This window comes from Exophiala viscosa (genome assembly GCF_022695815.1).
Source record: "Exophiala viscosa unplaced genomic scaffold EDD37scaffold_1, whole genome shotgun sequence".
NCBI lineage: Eukaryota > Fungi > Ascomycota > Eurotiomycetes > Chaetothyriales > Herpotrichiellaceae > Exophiala > Exophiala viscosa.
The window spans coordinates 801,316-821,147 of record NW_026944353.1 but is presented as its reverse complement, the minus strand read 5'-3'; the positions used below and the strand labels follow the sequence as shown (position 1 = coordinate 821,147).

Here is a 19,832-nt window from a genome sequence, read left to right as displayed (position 1 = left end):
AACCAGTATCTGCCTTCTCTTCCACTTCCCTCGCCTTGAGCGACGACCAAGACACTAGCCTCGCTGGCACATAGCTAACTTGGTTACCTATTTGGTCCCCGACCGTTGTCATTTCTTGCCTTTGGTCTTGTCTTTTGCCTTGCCAGCATAGCATCATCATCATGATTATTATTATTATTATTTGCACGCAATGCATCCTGCCAGTCATTCCGTCTCCACAAATTCCCTTTGTTAAAGATTTTCCTTTTGTCCTCGTGTCTGGGTGTCCACTATTTCCTGTCGGTCCAACCCTACCGCCCTCGTTCGTTGGTGTTCCCTTTCCCCTCTGGTCTGGTGCCTCCGCTGCCTGACAAGAGGAAACACACTCACTGTAATTAGCTGCCGGTCTACTGACTACGCGACCTGACCTTACGTATACCCTGCTCTTCGTCGCCTTGTCCATTCTAAGCCGCCCGCCTCCCACTCTCTCCTCTCTTCAACCTCTCACGAACAGGGCCAAAAGATGAAACTCGCAGTAACTTGATCATCACTCCTAAGTAGGTAGTTTTAGACTCGCAGTATTTCGGCTTGTCATCCGGTGTCCGCGTCCATTCATTCTTCTTGGTAAAGGGACAATCAACCTGCCACTTTGACTAGTATGACCTATTGCTAAACCTCGCTACTACCATCGACTACTTGACTAGGGCCACATTTCTGGCACTTCCTCCTGCCGATTTCTGTCCTTCCCCATCTTTTCCCTTCTTCACTTTCTTGTCGTCCATCCTTCCTTCACTCTCATTTCTCACTATTTCACCATATCCGTACTCTTTTGGCGATCTGATTGATTTTGTCTGCTTACCTTCTCGATATTTCCACCACCTTCCTCCTCCTCATCACTCCGAGTTCGGTCCCTTGCTGGCAAGCAGCGGCTAGTACATTGTAACCCCCATCGCACAGGCGCGTGCCTTTCAGATATCGCCCGGCTCGCCGCCCACGCCGTTTGCCTCTCACATCGTAGAATCATCATCTGTGCCGACGATCCCCACGACTTAGATTTCAACGAGATTCACCTCCATAACGACGCCGGCCGAGTCTGCACTATTATTTGTGCTTTTTACGACGCATCTCAGGTGACTGGGTTGGCTGATCCAAACCTCGGAGTAGCCGTCCCTGGCCCAGCCGACGCGGCTTCCACGTCTACGCCCGCCATGCGATAGAAACAAAGCTCAACCATCCCGACTGTCATCGTGCGATCTCGCCTTGACAAAGTCATGTCGGCTACCGACAATTTTGTACAGGCAAAGGCGCGCTCGAATTCTCCAGTCGAAAAGCAAGTCGATGCCCCCTCAGAGAACAAAAATGGTGTACCGCCAAGCGGGCCGGCAAACAGCACTCCTACGACTAGCGTGGAGGTATCGCCTGCTCCCGAGACTGCGCTCCCCCTCGAAACGCCTCAGTCGCAGCCTATGACCGCTACCGCGTCTTCGTCCTCACAAAACCCTCCCCAAGAAAATGGTGGCGCTTCTGCTGCTGGTTCATATGGGACTCGATCACGACATCGTACAGGTACACGTCCTAACTATGCCGAAGACAAAGATTTGGACGTAGAATTGGATGCGTCGCCCAAAGTCAGTCGTGCGAGCAAGAGATCATCTGCAGCGAACGAGCAACACACCACGGCCACGTCGTCAGGCTTTGCAGCCATCAACCACTCCGCGAGCGAGAATCCCTCCGACAATGTGCCAACGGGTGGTACGTCGACTCCTGTCCCCTCTGCGACCCCTGCGTCTTCAAAGAAGAGGAAGCACCCTGGTAGCAGTCACCCTGTTGCCTCCACACATCACACCATGCCTGCCAACGCGCGCTCTAGACATGCCGTTTCGGTACCCTTGAAGGGCTTCGTCGAGACGAACATGATGAGCTTCAACAAGTGCGGCCGCAAGCTGAATGCGAAGAAGCAATTGGTGTCTGATGACGGGTCCACGGTGCAAGCAAATGGTATGTTGGGAGCCAGCTATTATGTAGCATGAGCCGCTCTAATCTCTCCTAGATCACGTCTATATGGTCTGCGAACCACCCGGCGAGCCCTACTACCTTGCGCGCATCATGGAATTCTTGCATGCGAAGAACGATCCCGAAGGTCCCGTCGACGCGTTACGAGTGAATTGGTATTACAGACCGAAAGACATCCAACGCCGCGTGCAAGATACTCGCGTTGTGTTCGCCTCGATGCATTCAGATACGTGTCCACTCAACTCCATACGCGGAAAATGTAATATTCAGCATCTGTCCGCTATCTCGAATATGGATGATTACCGCAGTCAGCAGGATTCCTTTTGGTTTGACAAACTATTTGACCGGTACATGCTCCGTTATTACGAGGTCATTCCAACTACAAGAGTCGTCAACGTTCCTCAGCACGTTAAAGCAGTCCTCGACGAGCGATGGAAATTTGTTCTTGTCGAGATAGGACGAGGTCGTGAATTGACCAGCGAGAGTAAGAAGTGTACAAGATGCGAGCAATTCGCCAGCAACCATGACTCGGTCGACTGTGCAGTCTGCAAAAGAACATACCACATGCAGTGCGTCAGACCTCCACTGTTGAAAAAGCCTGCTCGGGGGTTTGCTTGGGCTTGTGCTGCATGCAGTCGGGCGCAAGAGATGAAGATGGATGCTCGACATACACCTGCAGGCTCGGAGGCTGCGCACGGTGATGACGACGATTTCATGGACGAGGATGACGACGAGCCCGCGAACAAGGCTCAAGAGACTCGTGAGAGCAGCGTCGCACACGAGTCGCATCCACAACCAACTCCGGCGCAAATCGCTCAGGCAAATCTGTGGCCATGGCGGTATCTTGGAGTCCATTCGCGTCCCGAGGATGCATTGGACTATGATGACCGGATATATCCCCGTGCGAGTTCTCGGTTGGGTCCTCGTCATCAAGCCAACATCAATGTCTGGCATGGTCGGCCTGTCGAAATGGTGAAGCCAGCGGAAATCAAGAAGAAATACAAGAACACCGACCGGAAAAGTGGCAAGTCATCCAAAGATGTGGCAGCCGATATCGATAAAGATCTGCGGCTTAAGCGTCCAAAATGGGTGGTCGATGAACCAGTAGGGTATATTGCTCGTGGCCATGATGAAGCCATCGAAATCAAGGGCAAGAAGGAACACACTGCGCAACTCATCTTCAAAATGCCAGATCAACTCGAAATGTCGGAAAGAGGGACTGACGACGTAGTACGACCACCAAACGCCGAAGAGCTTGTGGACGAGTTCATGAAGAGGGTCAAACCTATTGCAGCGCAGTACAACTTGTTGGACTCCTCGGTCGACTTCCTGACAAAAGCGGTAGAAAAGTTGGAGGAAAACGACTTCAACATTGACAAAGCTCTGGACGCGATGAAGGGATTGTCGTTGAGGGCAGATTTGAAACAACCAGACTTGAACCGAGAAGAGATCAAACGCTTCGAAGAGGGTGTTTCAAAATATGGAAGTGAGCTACATGCAGTTTCTCGTCATGTTGGATCAAGTGTCAAAGAATCCCGAATTGTGCGTTATTACTACATGTGGAAGAAAACTGACAAAGGCCGACAAATCTGGGGCAACTTCGAGGGAAGGCGCTCGAAGAAGGAATCAAAGCGCGTTGACAAAGATGGCAACGTTATCAAAACACTCGATGACGTTGCAGACGATCAAGACGATTCTGCTTTTGACGAGGAGAAAGCGGCTCAGAAAAAACGTGGATTTGTGTGCAAGTTCTGTGCCACACACCACTCGAGACAATGGCGACGCGCACCAGCCACGCCTCCTGGCACGCTCGTACCCAAAGATCCCAGCGCGAAGAATAGCAAAGATAAAAGCGGTTGGCTTACTCTGGCATTGTGTGGAAGATGTGCATACCTGTGGCGCAAATATGCCGTACAGTATGAGGACATTGAGGAGGTTTCCAAGAAGATCGCGTCATCGGGCAGCCGTGCTGCGAAGCGAAAGGTCGATGAGGAATTACTGCGCCTCATTCTCGAAGCGCACCAAATGTCGGGAGATCCAATACCTCCACGAGCGGTGGATGAGGTCAACAAAGCTGGTCTCGAAGTGCCTCATAATATCATTCAGCCCGACGAGCCTCCAAAGAAGAAAGGCAAAACAGACAAAGACGGTGCGCACGGGACACCGGACGTTGTGCCAGAGAAAAAGAAAGCACCCGAAAAGCCCCAGGAACCTCCCCCAATCGAGCCAGATCCACCCAAGGTCAAGATTCATCCCTGCGCAGTCTGTCGTGTTATCGACGTTCCTGGGCAGGAGCTACTCAAATGTCGTGATTGCAGACTACACGTACATGGCTCTTGCTATGGCGTTGGCCCCAACAATAACACCAAGCCTTGGTTTTGTGACATGTGCCGGAACGATCACAACCTTCAGGTCTCAACCACCTACGAATGCGTCCTCTGCCCTATCAAATACACGGCCCAAGAGCTCATGGAACCGCTCAGGCCTACTCACAAGAAGAAGACGGAGCGAGATCGCGAAAAAGAGCGAATCGAGCGCGAAATCATCCAGGAGGCGAGCCGTCGATGGAGAATGGAGCAAGAAGCCGCTGGTCGTCCGGTCAATCCCCGAGAAGCACTCAAGAGGACCGCATGGAACAACTGGATGCATATCACATGTGCGCTATGGACGAAGGAGATCAAATTTGGCAACGCCGAATTATTGGACGATGCTGAGGGTGTTGGCTTTATTCCGGCTGAGCGGTTTGAGCCACCTTGCAAGATCTGCAAGCAAGCAGGATACCCGACCGTAAAGTGCCAGCAGTCAAACTGCAACAGCTTTTTCCATATCGGCTGTGCTCATCAGTCAGAGTACGTCTTCGGCTTTGATGTGGCTCCAGTAAAGAGCAGCCGACGAGATTCAACGATCGTTATGAAACTCGACTCAGAAGCCGGCATCGTCACCGCAGGTATCTGGTGTCCCACTCATCTCCCGACGACGTTCGTTCACAACATCCTGGAACCGACAGAGGCAGGCTTGACTGCCATGCAATTGTTTGCTCGAACCTATAAGCAAGTTGACAATTCTGTCACTGGGACAGTCCGCCGGGCAGCCCAGTTCACAGCCAACTTACCGACTACAGCAACAACAACAGCAGTCCAGCCAGCTCAGAGACGCGATTCGCTGGTGAATGGACTATGCAATGGCACAAATGGACAAGTCGACAGGATTACTGATGCAAATGCCGCTGAGTCGCCTCGCGAGCTGGAGGATGAACCACTTGAGTCAAGGCCCGTTCAAAGCACAAGCAAGAAGACGTCTGCTCAAAAGAAGTGTTGTACTTGTCTAGTTGATGTGAGCCCTCGCTGGTGGCCTCTGGAACGCGCAGAAATGGCCCCAGCAGTCACGAATGGATTTCGCTCTGAACCAGGTGCTGAGCATGGCGCATTGGACGCCTCCCAAGACGTTGTGATGACCAACGGCATCGTCAAAGCCGAGCCTGCAGACACCAATGCGCTTGGAAGTATAAGCGAAATCAAGGATCGGGTCATGTGGCAATGTCATAAATGCCACATCCTGAAACGAACACCACCTCCATCGCCATCGCAGGTCCGACCTCGTCAGCTTTCACCGGAACGTCTTCCAGAGCCTGTCGCCTACCAATCATCCTATGCAGTACCCCCACCACCGGCATTCCCTCTCAGTCGACCATCAATGGACACAGCATTACCACCGCCGCACTCTCACCCACCTCCGCTTGGGGCGCCTCCTCCACAGCCTCCTTCTTGGCAGAACAATCCTGGCGGCTGGTCATCTTCTTCACTTAGTAGTGGACGTCGACCATCCCCTCCACCTCTTGGGGGAGGATATCCGTCCGCTTACAGACAACCGCCTCACGATGCTCCGGCATACAACAGACCACCACATCATTCCTGGAGCACTGTTCCCCCTCCACCTCCACCACCACCTGCTGCCGGACATTTGGCTCAGCATTCTCCACCACCCGCGCCATACGGGTCCGCAACTCATCACCACCCTGCTCCCGTGCCAACAGCGCCACCGGCAAACCGTGGGCTTTCCCCGCCGCGGTATGATCGAGTACCGATGCCTTCACCACATCTGGGTTTGCAGCAGTCGATCCTGTCTCGATCTTTTGCACCTGAACCGCCTCGTCAACCAAGCCTAGGCTCGCCCGTCAATGGCTACGCAGCACCACATTCGACAGCACCAAGACTTTTCAGTCAAGCGCCTCCACCTCCTCCACCGCCATCCTCGCTAGCAAGACATTCGCCCTCGACCCAATCATTAGCTCACATTGCTCAAGCCGCTGCTGACCAAGGTGGACTGACGCACTCGAGGCAGGCTAGTGTAGATGGTACGCCGAGATTCGGAGCCAGAGCGATACCAGAGAGTCCTCAGCAAAGACCGATCACTCCTGCAGGACCGCCAGCGTTAAAGGAAGAGAGGAAGGAGGGACCTGGTGCAAGTGCTAGTCCCAGCCTGAGGAATTTGTTGAGCTAGTGAGGCAGAGAGCGAGACTGTACGCCCGGTTCAGGATGATGTGGATGCGGTGTCACTGTTCTACGTGGAAGGGTCTCGAACAGTCACAATATCTATCCCAATGCCTTATGTGGAATGATGAGACGTTATAGCAATTGTGAGGGCTCACAATTTTGAAAAGACCATTATTATGCTCTTAGCCATAACAAGCAGGGCATGAGAAGGAAGTGTATGTGTAGAATACTGAGAAAAATGAGATCATTCACTAGGCCATGATGTTGTTTACTGAACTCGTTGCATTGTTACAGAGTATGTGTTTCTGGGCGCTGCCTCTTTTCGATGAGCTGGCGACGAGGAACACTCTTTGCCAATTCCCTCGTTGGAACTATGGTCGTGTCAAGAGCAGCAGCGGCGCTGAAGCTCCGTTGCGATGACGAGCACGCCTATACGAGTTTGTCTCACACTAAATGCGCTCCGATCCAAACAGCAGCAGCTGCCCGATCCTCGAATGCAGTTGTCCTGGACCAACAGCCAGGACACAAGGGGGGAGATTGATCTGACAGCCATTTGCTCTCGTTGTCTGGTCGAAATTTCCCGAAAGCCATTTGAACCCACGGTATCGTGACGAGTGCAGCAAGAAGCTGCCCCAAGCTATGCGACCATAGTAATATCCTGTGTGTGAGCTCTTCCGTCCTGGAATCATGCCGTAGCATGTCCGATAACGGGTCGTGTTTACTCATCCTCATCGTCATCAATAACACGTCTCTTCTTCCTAGCCTGTGGAGTGCCCTGCGGCGCAACTTCATCGTCGTCATCCGTAGCAGCACGCTTCGGCGTCGAATCTCTATCGCGATCTCGTTGGCCTCCTCTCGTCCGGTTATTGATGACCGTCTCACGGCCTTCGATCTCCAGATCGTCCACGTCGGGGTCATCATCCTCTTCGGCCTCCACTTCCGCACCACCCTCGTCATCGTATATCTCGGGCTCCTCGTCGCTGTTGGCAAGGAAGCCATCGTCGCGATCGTACTCGTCTTCACGGCCACGACCGCGTGGGTAGTCTTCGTCCTCGTCGTCCGAGTAGATGTCGCCTCTACGGTTGGGTCTGCGGGCACGGGCTTTGGCCTTGGTTCCGCGCGCGGAGGGCATGCCGTCGTCGTCTTCGAGGCCGGCAAGTGTGAGACCGCCTCCGCTGCGACCGAGACCGGACCGACCGAGGACTCTGTCTCGGCGTATGAGTAGACGGTCTTCGGCACCTTCTCGCTTGCGTATCGCACGTGACTGCTCTTTCTCGAATTGTTCTGCTCGTTTCTTCGCATTTTCGGGATCTTCCTTGACGCTTTTGATGGTGTTGAGAGGGTCGTGGGTTTGCGCGGCTGCTGCGAGGGATTTTTGGAGTAGGAGGACGGACTCGTCTGCCAGATCACCTGTGGGTTGGATCTTCATGGACGCGTCGAATGGGGCGACGATTTCCATGTCGACACCGACTGTGGAGTGACCGACTGCGAGGTAATTGTGTGTGTCTCTGTTGGGGTCATAGTCTGGTTGAGGCTGGCCGGGCTTCTTTGGCCAGCCTTGTCTCAGGGCGGTCGTGGATATTCGGTAGTGATCTTTGGGCGATGAGGCGATTTGGAGGGTCAAGCTGCCGTCGGACCAGCGGACGAGGCGGGAGTTGGACTGGAGGAGCTCTGGGTTCTTGGGGTCGCGGCGCCAGAAGAATTGACTGGCGGCTGTTGAGAATTGAGAGAATTTGACGGTTGGGTCGATAGCTGGGTCTCGCCCGTCGTGCGGCTTGTTGGGGATCTCGTATGTGGCTGGGTTGAAGTTTTGATGTTTGATGCCTAGGAAGGGAGGCATGTTGAGGAGGTAGAGCTCTTCTCCTTCTGGGAACTTTACTCGGTGCATGTCCACGTCAAGTAGTTTTAATTGTTTCTGTTCTCCGTAGACTTCCTCCTCGTCCTCCACTGTCGCCGCAATCCGGTCTGCTCTGCCTTCATCGTCTCCGGAGTCGAGTTCGGAGTCGTCTAGTTTTTTGTTCAGGTCGTTACCCTGGTCAAGCTCTTCGTCGTCATCGTCGCCGAACAAGTCTCCATCATCGCCGGACGCGTCATCTCCGTTCAGGTTGTCTGGGATATCGTCTCCGAGGTCGCCATTTTGAGGTATTGATTCCACCTCTGCAGACATTGTGAGATGGTGGTCGGGGTGTAGTGTAGTCGAGCGAAGGAATGCTGCGAGGAGCGGACAAAGGGAAAAGGATATCTGAAGCTGGCCTGGCTTCCAAAATCACGCGTGTAGCCAACGTCGTTATGTGGAGCGCTCAGGTACACGGTGAGGGTCAGTAGCCCGCTGTGAGGTGGACAACAAAAGCGCAGTTGTCGAGAATCGAAATAGTGAAGATTACCTGATCGGGCTAGTTCAGGGTCGGCTATGTTGCCTCAGGGGATTTCAATGCATGTTTCAATGCCAGTGTCTCCTGCCAGATGAAGTGAACCTCAACTCCTTTCTTAGTGTAATTGTGATATTGACTCAGTTGAAAACGAGTTGAGAGGTCTTGTGCAAAAGTTCACAAGATGGCGACGTTCTTCCAGAGCGTGTAAGTTGCCCCTACTTCACTCCACGGCTTCGATCCCGTTACCGCTTGAACACGCAGTCCACCGAGAGCCCCCTGCGTGCGACATGAAGAAAGCAAATTCGAAAGCTCAATGGTCTTTTAACGGTTTTCGGTTGCTGACAAGTCGTATAGTCGTCAAGGCTTCACCAGAAGCAACACGAAAAGCAATCAAAACCTCAGAAGCCAACACAATGGCACTCAGTCACCAAACCAGCAACATGCTCCCCCTATGCCCCCGTTACCAAGTTCACCTTCGCTGTCCTCCACCTTCAGTCAAGAAGGCGCCTACCAAGAACAAGAGCCCAAGAAGTTCTTGAACGAGAAATACGTAAAATGTTCGGTCAAAGGAAACTTCTTGACTCTGGCCGCACAGCCGAAGAATGTTGAGTTGGGAGAGTGGCTGGCGCATCAATGTGAGCGGCGTTGATCGAGATATGCAGGGAACGGCGCTAACAGGCTACAGTGGTCGAGATGAATAGGTTACTCACGGCCATGATTCTGGTCATTCAAGAGGTGGATATGAATACTGGAGCGCCTTTGTGCAATGAAGTTAGCTGCCCTACAATGTCTGCTGGACGGTATGTAAGCTTGAGTGTCTTCCTTGATGCATGTCTGAATGTGCATAGTCTCACATATACCTGGCTCGAGAATGGAAGACCGGCTAAGATCCCAGCCCCGTCCTATATCGTTCGAGTACAAAGATGGATTGTCGGCAAGATCCACGACGAGAAGACCTTCCCAACCGTACCGCCACCCAACATCGCCAACACGGCCTACGCATCTGGAGACACCGATGCAACGCCAACATCAGCATCTACTCCAATCCCAGCTGGCCCTACCAGTCTCAATCAATCCCTGACTAGTTTGGCGGGTCTCCAGGATGAGTGGATCGGGAAGTCATCTGGCTTCCCTCAGCACTATCACCAGGATGTCAAGAGTATCGTCAAGCAGATGTTCCGATGCTACGCTCATCTATACCACAACCACTGGGACAACCCGTTCTGGCATATTAATCGTCACCTGGAACTCAACAGTTGTTTCGTGCACTTCATCACGGTGGCCATGTACTATGACCTGTTGCCGAAGAAGGACATGGAACCACTTCAAGGACTCATTGATATCTTCACTGCGCAAGGTGTTGTTCCCAAGGAGGCGGTGCAGCAACATGTCAGTTAGGCTCTTGAAGGCACTCTCGCAGTGACGATTGACCAGCAACCATGATTACGGCAGCATTACGAATTAAAGTGCATGCATTTAGCGATGATGACAGGCGTTTCAGGGCGGATACGAAAGGAGACAGGCACGATATGTGCGTTGAGTCAAGTTACAGTGAGCATTGAAATCGTGTGGACAATGAATGATATTGATTATTGCTTGGGGTATGACTGAGCTTGACAATCACTTACCTTGTGCTTTGTCTCATTGTTGCCGACTTACCTATCTGAGCCCTTGACTCTCTTTGTGGCCATGCCGACAAAGGACTTACCTGATCATTGTGTACTGTTGTCTGACACGTGCGAATCTAGGAGAAGCAAGCTTCTTCTGGATCGTGACCATCACCGCAGTAGGGACAAGTGGACCAACCTGGCTCTTTCTCATTTGTCATTGCCTTGATGGTAGTGGTAGTGGTAGTGGTACTCTTGATGTTGTTGGCTTTGAAGGCTGCTTGGTTGGAAGACTGATGAGCTGCCATAGCCGATGATTTGACTGGAGTGCACATTTTGATTTGATTTGTTGAAGAATGTATTTGGATTTGTTGAGTAGTTGAGTGGAAGCTTGTCTTGTTGTTAGCAGATTGAACTTTTGGGTTGTGGTTGTCTGCTGTGGATAGTGTTGTTGTGTGATGGAGAAGAAATTACGGAAAGGCATGATCCTGGTGGCCTATTTGAAGGCCTTCGAGCAGCAAAGCTGCTGTAAACTGCTAAGGCAGTCTGATTGTGACGATGAGACACGATATCTTTGCCCGATTATGGCACTGAGACATGCCATCTTTGTAAGGCATGTTTGCTATGGACATGCATAGCAAACTTGTGAAGGGTGAGGTCGAAGGTTCAATGGGGACAAAGAAAACCTGAGTGAAACATTCGGCTTGGTGCCTTTGTGGAAGCAATAAGCCTTTGTTGGGATATCTCAGATTGGAAGGCATAGGTCTACACGACTCATTTGAGTGTTCGCGACAAAATTGGAATCTCATTCTAGCATACTCGATTGTGAAAGAGGAGTAGCAGCATTTCCCTACTTCTCTCGTGCAGCTTTCCTGTCTATCCAAGATCCTCGGGCCCAGAAGATGATGCTGACAACCAGTCCCGCACCTGCGAGGCCAATGCCCAAATACAATGCTCCTCGGTAGCCTCGCAAGACGTCATCGGGCGTCTTCCCTCCCCTATCAACGTTGACCTCAACGGTACCGGCAAAGCCGAGGCCCAGAGATATACTGTAGTTGACCACGGTGTTGATCAGACTTGCTGCTATACCCTGATGTCGCTTCTTGACGCTGTTACTTAAGATGATTGTCGCGGCTGGGAAGGACATGTCCATACCCCTGGATAGAAGGTCAGTTGGCGGTGTACGTAATCAGCGGCAAAGAAGAACTTACCATGGGATGACTATTGTGCACACAAACGTCTGAGCCCAGTACGATTGGTTCACAGGCGTCGTTGCGATCAGGATCTGCCCAACGGTGAATGCTGTGAGGGCAATAGTCATCACGACCGCCGGACGAAGCTTGGACAGGATAAGACCTGTACAGATCGAGGCGCAGGCTCCTGACACGGCGACTGGACTTAGATGCGCCACTGTGAGTAAGGGAGAATTGCCGCGTAGATTCTCCATGAAGCTGGTAGTGTAGTAGACCCAGATACCTTATGATATTAGTTTTGGTTTGCTGAAGAAGAGGATTGTGGAGAAGATTACCAAAAGACGACCACCCGCAAGCTATGCATGCGATAACAAAACCAACGTCGGCAGACAGTGCGTCGAATGGCACGAGGGGTGACTTGGATACGCGCAGTTCGATGTAGAAGAACACCGGGACTAGGAGTACGCCGATGATCAGGAGCACATAGACGTACGGCTTTCCCCATCCCACAATCGGCGCTTGGTTCCAGGCGAAGTTGAAGAGCACTAGTGCTAAGATCCCAACAAAAGCACCGGGAAGATCGAGCATTTTGATCTTGTCTCGGACGGAGAGGTTCTCACGGGATCTTTGTGGCGGCTCCGGGATAACGTAACTCGCGACGACGACGATGACCGCCAGAACGATGGACAGAGACCAAAATGTCCATGGCCACCAGGCTAGGGCGAATAGTCCGGCGAAAGCACCTCCCACTATCGAGCCACCTGGAGCACAAGCACCGAAAAGTGAAAACACCATGTCTTTCCGTTTGCCGGGCGCGTATGTGGCGCCCAACAAGGCCAATCCATTAGGTAGGGTGATTGCTGGTCCGATGCCTTGGAGCACCCTTGCGAACACGAATAGGACATGGTTTGAATAGACTGCTAGGCCGGCGACCATTGACCAGATCGAGAACCAGGTGAAGCCGATCATGAGCATACGCTTGTAGCCGAATAGATCGCCCATACGACCGGAAAGGAGGATGAAGGTGCCCACGGTCAAGCTGTATCCGGCGATGAGCCAACTATAATCGCTGGGATCGGTAAGACCAAAACTTTTACCGATGATGGGGAGAATGAGTAGTGTTGAGCCCAGGCCGACTTGGGTGGTGAATTGAGCAAGACATATTATGCCGACGAACATTATTTCCTTGCCCAGAGGCATCTGTTCGGCGATGGAGGACTTTGTTTGCTGTAATGTGACACCATTGTCGCCGGCGCTCGTTTCCTTCTCGATGGCGACTTCATCGTTACTCGCGGGACTTTGGGCTTCCTGGTCGCTATGAGTAGGATCGGCCATGGCGGGATAAGTGGCGGCTTCGTCGAATGCTTGCTTTGCTGGATTCGGTGGTGGTGTTTTGGTAGTTATGGTGAATAAACAGACGCCATGGATTGATAAGATGAGATTTGCCTCACCGGTACATATCCTGGAAGAGTCTAGATGGAAAGAAATGTCTGTTCGTACGAAGAAACCATTTTCAATCGTCGAAGGCGGACGTCACAAGGGAAGCATTTGACAAAAGGCCTGTGGAACCGGCAGATCAATCCTGAGTGCAAAACTATGGACATGTCGGTGGAGCAATATCTCGTCTGTCAAGGTCTTTCAGACTTTTAGTGGCCTCCTTGGGCGAGACGGTGCCCGGAAATGGTGATCCATCTTGTCAGACACCACCTGTACCTAATAGTACAAGTCTCCGCTGCAAGGGTGCTAATAACGATACCGATGGGGCCGGTGGTGACGGGCTTCGAAGTCATGCCGTGCTTATTCAGAAAAGAGCCTTCCCGCAATTGCCGCTGACCTAGCACGCGGAAGAAGCCCGCAAAGACTAGTAGGTGATAAAGCACAGGCACATGCTGTACAAGTTGCTCTTTCATACTCGTCTGCAACGCCGAATCCCTGTGCGATCGTTGCGCTTGATCGGTGATTTGGTGGTGTCAAGACCATATCTTTCTCCGATCGAGGCAAGTTTCAGAGATATTCAAGGGCATCCCCCGCATCAACGCGGAGGGGCTGGAAGCGGATGTGACGGATCATCGATAGGTATCTGTGAAGAAGTTGTGTATGCCACATGATGGATGAGTAACATATAGGCTATGGCATCCAACAACTTGACCATGTTAGGCTTGCCCAGGATCTGCGTAGATGCCCATACTGTGATGTTTTCTGCATGCTTATGGTGGTGACGTCAAGGCCTACTGTTTTGCGGGTGCATGCGCGAAAGGTCTGGATTCAAGGCCTGGGCGAACTCATTTGCTCCAAAATGATGTGGTTGCAAAAGTCCCTATTTTGAGTTGAACTACGATGCATTGTGAGTTCCAGCATTCGTCCATGATCATGATACAGTAGCACATATCACATTGTTTGTGAGCGGGACATGGTGAGTCCTTGACCTGCGATGTGTTGCATGCACGACTAATGGAGTCTACTTCTTCAGGCTTCACTCTTGCGGCAGATAGTTGCAGGACCACGCGCCAGACATCCTCAAGCCGGCCTAGACTTGTGCTATGTGACCGATTACAGTGAGTCAGATTTGACGTTTTTGGGGATTTCCACGATTATGCTGACTTTCTCTCAGTCGTCGTCACTTCAGGTCCTAGCGGAGTCTGGCCAAAGAAGGCATATCGAAATCCTTTAGATCAACTGGTGGCATGGTTGGATCGCAAACATGGGCAAGATTGGACAATATTCGAGTTTCGAGCAGAAGGAACAGGATATCCAGACTCCGAGGTGTACGGCAGGATTCACCATTTTCCATGGCCTGATCACCACCCTCCGCCTTTTGCGGTCATGCCAAATCTCATGGCCGCCATGCGCAATTGGATCCAACGATTAGACGAGGCAGGCGTTAATGATACCGAGAAGAAATCAAAAAGAGTGGCTGTTGTACACTGCAAAGCTGGCAAAGGGCGGAGTGGCACTGTCGCGTGCTCCTACCTGATCAGCGAGGAAGGCTGGAAGAGAGAAGATGCTCTGCAGCGCTTCACCGAAAGACGTATGCGCACTGGTTTCGGGCAGGGAGTAAGCATACCAAGTCAGCTGAGATACGTCGGTTATGTGGATCGTTGGACAAACAGTATGGGCAAAACGTACGTCGAACGCCCGGTAGAAATACTGGAGGTCCACATCTGGGGTCTAAGAGATGGTGTGAAAGCGGCGATCAGGGGCTTTGTCGACCACGGCAAGAAGATACGTCAGTTCCATACCTTTACCCGCGAGGAGAAGCATATCGTCGATGGAGGCGATATAACCTCCAAGAAAACACACCTATCAGACTTGAAGAAGGAGTCCAACGTTCTCAGCACTCCTGATCACGTCACACCGAACTCTTCCACCTTCAGCTTAAACAGCCCAGCCAGCAATACTCAGACAGTCATTCTCAAGCCTTCTAAGCCAGTGATATTACCGACCAGCGATGTCAACATCGATTTTGAACGACGGAACAAAGCCACTGCGGGCTTCACTATGGTCACTAGTATCGCCCATGTATGGTTCAATTGCTACTTTGAGGGCGGGTACGAAGGTCACGATTCTGGTGTCTTTGCCATCGAATGGGAAGCTATGGACGGCATCAAGGGAAGCTATCGAAAGGGCACCACGTCTTTGGACAGGCTGAAAGTAGTCTGGAGGTACGCAACGACGGACGGAGATGCTGCACCTCTTGAGCAAGTCATCACCGAGCCTGCAAAGGGTGAACCTGTACCTGAAGTTTCGCCTCCCAATTGGCGTGGCGAAGAAGACCCAGAGAGCAAGCCTACCGATGGCTTTGACAGTGGCCGATCTGGAGGCTCAGCAATCACAATGGGTGCCATGATCAATTCTGGCGCCGAGTCACTGGGCAAAGAGTTGGGTTTGAGGAAGTCGCGACCGGACTCAGCCAACGTTAGCCGAGCGTCGAGTATCAAGAAGGAGGATCATGAGGAGACCCCTGCCTGTGCGAGCGCAGATGTGAAGGAGGCACAAGCATATGACTCCAGTGAAGAAGGTGTCAAAACGTATGGTGTACAAGAAGAAAACGAAGCAAGGCAGGATACCAAAGTTGGGCATGCGATGGAGACTGGCCTGGCCAAAGCCGCTCATGTCGTGTCGAAGATGAAGCGTGACGGTCACGATGGTGATCACCAAGGCTGAGCGGAGCCAAGAGCATCTGGCATGGAGTTTATGGTGCATAGCATTGATACCCCCGTTAACGTTGAGAGGCATTGATGATATACGCATCGCACCCCAAAGAACGCGCTTAAGTTTATGAGCCGAGGAGAATCCGGTCCTTTTTCTCGGGGCACATCAAACCGAGTTCCAGGCGAGGTCCAGCGGGCCATGTGCCAAGTCCACCAAGCTGTACCACCTACGTACCTAGGTAGTGTTGCTCCCCAGGATAATCACGCTGATTTTCTTGTTTTCGTTGTGCATATTTCGTGGTTGCAGCTGCATTGCTGACCGCTGAACGTGACAGCACGAGCGACACATGCTGTAGATGTCTCCGATTTGATGAGTTCACACCAAGAGATGCAAGCATATCAGGCCACTGCTTGGTGATCTCAGCAAGCCTACCACTGAGAAATCGGACTAGTTAACTTGCCGCCTACTGGAACCGTGTGAAAGCTGGGTGAGGACGGGACGGCACCATCCTCCCGGTGTGGCAGGTTAGCGGCATATATCACGAACTTGCCCAAATTGCAAATGTTCAGGTTCTCAATCGTCATCTGAAAGACCTCAACATGCCGTCACGCGGAGGTGATCGTGGCTACAAGGTGGTCTATTCTAGTCGAGTACGGGAGATCGATGATGCCGACGATCACATCACCCGTCAAAGGTCGAGCCGCGACAATAATTACAACGACGACTCTCGCAGCTCTCGCGATGATCGAACAGAGGTTGACAGAAGCAGTCGAGCAAGTGATAGCCGGAGTGACCTTCAGGGTAACAGCAGCAAGACGACATACAAAGTTGGTCGGAACAGAGACTCCAACGCCTACGTGAAAAGGCCCGATGCTTCCAGTTCTTCTGTCACTTCCATCACCGAGCGGCCAATTGATCGTGGGCGCTCAGAGTATGAGGTCCTTCGGCCTCAAAAGAGAGACGACGGTGTCTACGTGGTGGACCTTGGTGCATCGCCAGACTACGGTGACCGTGATTCAAACGGCTATGGCGCCCCACGTGGTTCACGATATTACGATACTGAGACTCGATCTAGACGAAACGAGGACGTTGTTTACGACACATCACGCTCGGTTAGGGATGATCGATCCGCCAGGAATCTGACCTACAAGGACGTCCAGGTCACAGAAGATGTTGATGAAGAGACCAGCTACGGACGTCGTGGTCGAGGGTCAGAAGCCTACAACGAAACTGCACCTTCCAAGCGCCACCGAAGCGCGATGAGGGGTAGGAACAATTCTCCTCCGGAATTTCACCAACGCCGGAGAGAGCAGAGCGTGGGCTTTTATCGCGATCAAATCAGCCATCACGACGCCAGCGAGAGCCGACATGAAAAGCCAGGCGCGGAGGCACATGTCGCCGGCCGATACCTTGTCGATCATAGAGGAGAGTACGTCGAAATCGACGAGGAAGAATATAGGAGCCGCCCTGGGAGACGATATGCCTCACAACAAATGAGTGATTCCCGGATCAATAATCGAGAAGAACGCGATGACGACAAACGGACTTACACTGGAGAAACGATGCGCAGTTATGAGTATGAGGACGACCAACGCCGAAAGCCTTATCCCCCGCAAAGATCACGGTCCAGAAGGCGGCAGCGCCGTCACGATGATGATGATCGACGAAGTTATTCTGAACATGAATATGAGACTCGAATGGTCCGGGAGGAGTACTACTGATGCTTTACGATTGTCACGACATGTCAATTCACTTTCACCAGACAAGCAAAGGCCTTCTTAGCCTTCGACGCTCTCTTTGCTACATTCGACATATCTCGTTGCATACAATCAACAGCCTATCTTACTTGCCTAAACTATCAGCGCCTGATTCAATTCGCCATCAAAAGAGGCAAAATTCACCAAAGACATTCGTCAGTCGCACAAACGCAACCTTTCGAGTACTCCACAGCAAATCCTCCAGGATGTTCCTCCATCAGACATTCAACTCCTTGGCTCCAACAGCGACCTCGACACCTCCAACCTTCTCTCCATATACATCTTGCTCAGAAGCTGCACTCTGGACTTCCAAATCTCCACCCCGTGGCGTGGATGGCGGATACACTGCTTCGTCGATCATGGCGGATCCGAGACCTGACACATATGTGCAGGTGACCCAGTATACCAGTCCTGACACAGTGAAGCCATAGAGGCAGGAGAAAGTATACACCTGCCACACTTTGCCCAAGTTGAGGTTGTTGTTGATGCTTTTTGCAAAGCCTGGTACCAAGGGAGCAATGGCGACAAAGAAGGCAAAGAATGCTCTCCAGTTCACGCCGATCTTGTTGTACCGGTAGATGCCGTCTCCGTTGTACATTTCGTGGATGTTCAGCTTCTTCTTCACGATGATATAATAGTGACAGCATACCACGCCGCAGATTGCTCCCATGAACATACTATAGCCTGAAAGAAAGGCGAGTAGTCCGCTGGCGTTCTTGATGATCTGCCATGGGTTCGAGACGACACAGAAGACGGAGATAATCAAGGTCGCTCGGAAGATGTTGATATACTTGGGGCAGAGACCCGAGACATCGTTCGAAAAGGGGTATGTCCCAGCTGCAACCTGGTTCCCAATGGTCGCAAGGATGAAGCTGAAGGCCGTGAAGAACTTCGCGGCACGGGAGTCGAATTGTGCGATGACGGCCGGCATATACCACTGGAATGTTCCATGTTGGTAACTGTGTGCTGCGGTGACAAAGATTGGACAGAGGGCGCCCAGACTGGAATTCTCAATTGTCAGCTTTCATTCAAAGGAATATGCAGCAAAATCACATGCAGTGAAGCTCCCTGTCACGTGACGAAGGGCTCTGGGAATTTACAACGCTCAACACAGCGCACTTACGTCCCAATGATCGGAAGAGCAAACACTTGGTTGTAACCGGCGAGGTTATTCTTGCTGAAACGGCTGAAATCGGCGAAGTTCACGGCCATTGATGAGAAGAGGCCGATGATGCTGTTCAAGGCTGTCAAAGCTTCGCAAGTCAGTACTGGAAGAGGCTCAAGAGGGTGGATGAATTACCTGAGAAGGCGGTGTTCATGTATGGACTGGTCATTTTTGATGGACCGGTGACAAGCGGACCACCACCATGAGTGACAATGGCACCCCAGAGGAAGAGCGCTGCAAACGTGGGAGGAACGACTATCCCCTTGATGAGGAACAGAAGACGCAACTTTCTGATCGGCATACAGGCCAAGATGGTCTGGAAGATCCAGTACAGCATCTGGAGGCTTTGGTCAGCGACAAACCATGTGACAAGAGCTTTGAACTTACAAAGCACAAGAGTGAGGCCGAAGTTATACCCCCACTTTCTGGAAGATGGTTGGGAAAGTTTGCAAAACTCGGCCAAATGGCAGTGATGCAGTTGTTCAGGAAGTCTCCTGCTTGAACACAAAGCAATGCCGTCCACATGGCAGCGACGAAAGCGCGAAGCACAATGACTGGGTAGCTGCCGTACATGCCGAAGATGGAACGGACCAGAACGGGAAAAGGGATATGATATGTGGCACCAATCTTTCCCGTCAATGTCAGAGCACCCGAGCACAAGAGGAAGCCGCAGAACGTGATGGGGATTGTCTGACGGGCGGTGAAGCCCAGACTCATGACGGCGGAGATGGTGGATGCTAGAGGTGGTGCTGCAGTGCAAAGAGGTCAACGTCAACCTGATCCTTGGTCAAGTGAACTGTGAAGGGTCACTCACCGAGTAGATCGCTGCACCAGTACGCCCAGTAGTCCTGAAAGGAGCGGAAATTAGTCATGACGGACACAAGCAGCGAGGAACATGGCTCGCAGACATACCAACGCACCCCATGTGCGATCCTCTGGCTTGATGGGATCCAAGTCCGGGTTGGACCAACGCGGATCTTTGTACACCCCTTTCTCCATGGGGACTTGCAAGTGCAGTTGAGGCTCGATCCTAGCCTTGATGCGACTGGGAGAGAGGCGCTTTGGGGAAAAGCGCTCGGCTGAAATGTTCAACATTTTGGA

The 19,832-nt window shown here is 52.0% G+C and overlaps 7 protein-coding genes across 7 annotated transcripts; 4 read left to right on the top strand and 3 right to left on the bottom strand.

Annotated features, from left to right (window-relative positions):
* Nucleotides 1-1,250: 1,250 nt before the first annotated feature.
* EDD37DRAFT_603575 (bromodomain and PHD finger-containing protein 3) lies at nucleotides 1,251-6,492 on the top strand (the record flags this gene model as incomplete). Its single annotated transcript, XM_062814663.1, has 2 exons — nucleotides 1,251-1,977; nucleotides 2,030-6,492. The coding sequence occupies 2 exons, from the start codon at nucleotides 1,251-1,253 to the stop codon at nucleotides 6,490-6,492; spliced, it is 5,190 nt and encodes a 1,729-aa protein (XP_062674541.1).
* Nucleotides 6,493-6,752: 260 nt separating this feature from the next.
* EDD37DRAFT_614904 (Leo1-like protein-domain-containing protein) lies at nucleotides 6,753-8,907 on the bottom strand. Its single transcript, XM_062815564.1, has one exon. The coding sequence runs from the start codon at nucleotides 8,650-8,652 to the stop codon at nucleotides 7,204-7,206; it is 1,449 nt and encodes a 482-aa protein (XP_062674540.1). The 5' UTR covers nucleotides 8,653-8,907; the 3' UTR covers nucleotides 6,753-7,203.
* Nucleotides 8,908-8,947: 40 nt separating this feature from the next.
* On the top strand, nucleotides 8,948-10,305 carry EDD37DRAFT_15138 (Mob1/phocein). Its single transcript, XM_062809665.1, has 4 exons — nucleotides 8,948-9,061; nucleotides 9,212-9,492; nucleotides 9,543-9,657; nucleotides 9,706-10,305. Exons 1-4 carry the CDS (start codon nucleotides 9,039-9,041, stop codon nucleotides 10,253-10,255), a joined length of 969 nt encoding a protein of 322 aa, XP_062674539.1. The 5' UTR covers nucleotides 8,948-9,038; the 3' UTR covers nucleotides 10,256-10,305.
* A 594-nt stretch (nucleotides 10,306-10,899) lies between these two features.
* Nucleotides 10,900-12,992, bottom strand: EDD37DRAFT_670534 (major facilitator superfamily-domain-containing protein; the record flags this gene model as incomplete). The annotated part of the gene is made up of 3 exons (XM_062819369.1): nucleotides 10,900-11,621; nucleotides 11,676-11,940; nucleotides 11,993-12,992. 3 exons carry the CDS (start codon nucleotides 12,990-12,992, stop codon nucleotides 11,315-11,317), a joined length of 1,572 nt encoding a protein of 523 aa, XP_062674538.1. The 3' UTR covers nucleotides 10,900-11,314.
* A 1,075-nt stretch (nucleotides 12,993-14,067) lies between these two features.
* EDD37DRAFT_670532 (protein-tyrosine phosphatase) lies at nucleotides 14,068-16,158 on the top strand (the record flags this gene model as incomplete). The annotated part of the gene is made up of 3 exons (XM_062819368.1): nucleotides 14,068-14,070; nucleotides 14,146-14,212; nucleotides 14,269-16,158. 3 exons carry the CDS (start codon nucleotides 14,068-14,070, stop codon nucleotides 15,819-15,821), a joined length of 1,623 nt encoding a protein of 540 aa, XP_062674537.1. The 3' UTR covers nucleotides 15,822-16,158.
* EDD37DRAFT_15079 (uncharacterized protein) lies at nucleotides 16,146-17,657 on the top strand. Its single transcript, XM_062809661.1, has one exon. The coding sequence runs from the start codon at nucleotides 16,409-16,411 to the stop codon at nucleotides 17,528-17,530; it is 1,122 nt and encodes a 373-aa protein (XP_062674536.1). The 5' UTR covers nucleotides 16,146-16,408; the 3' UTR covers nucleotides 17,531-17,657.
* Nucleotides 17,658-17,783: 126 nt separating this feature from the next.
* EDD37DRAFT_644437 (permease for cytosine/purines, uracil, thiamine, allantoin-domain-containing protein) lies at nucleotides 17,784-19,826 on the bottom strand (the record flags this gene model as incomplete). The annotated part of the gene is made up of 6 exons (XM_062817516.1): nucleotides 17,784-18,567; nucleotides 18,690-18,819; nucleotides 18,867-19,068; nucleotides 19,119-19,480; nucleotides 19,546-19,579; nucleotides 19,644-19,826. The coding sequence occupies 6 exons, from the start codon at nucleotides 19,824-19,826 to the stop codon at nucleotides 17,784-17,786; spliced, it is 1,695 nt and encodes a 564-aa protein (XP_062674535.1).
* Nucleotides 19,827-19,832: the final 6 nt, after the last annotated feature.

Excerpts from the sequence above, each read along its gene's own strand:
- EDD37DRAFT_15079 (XM_062809661.1), top strand. The coding sequence starts at position 16,409 with ATGCCGTCACGCGGAGGTGATCGTGGCTACAAGGTGGTCTATTCTAGT.
- EDD37DRAFT_614904 (XM_062815564.1), bottom strand. The coding sequence starts at position 8,652 with ATGTCTGCAGAGGTGGAATCAATACCTCAAAATGGCGACCTCGGAGAC.
- EDD37DRAFT_15138 (XM_062809665.1), top strand. The coding sequence starts at position 9,039 with ATGGCGACGTTCTTCCAGAGCGT. Across the intron at positions 9,062-9,211 it reads GCGACGTTCTTCCAGAGCGT|TCGTCAAGGCTTCACCAGAA; the intron begins GTAAGTTGCCCC and ends CAAGTCGTATAG. Across the intron at positions 9,658-9,705 it reads CCTACAATGTCTGCTGGACG|TCTCACATATACCTGGCTCG; the intron begins GTATGTAAGCTT and ends GAATGTGCATAG.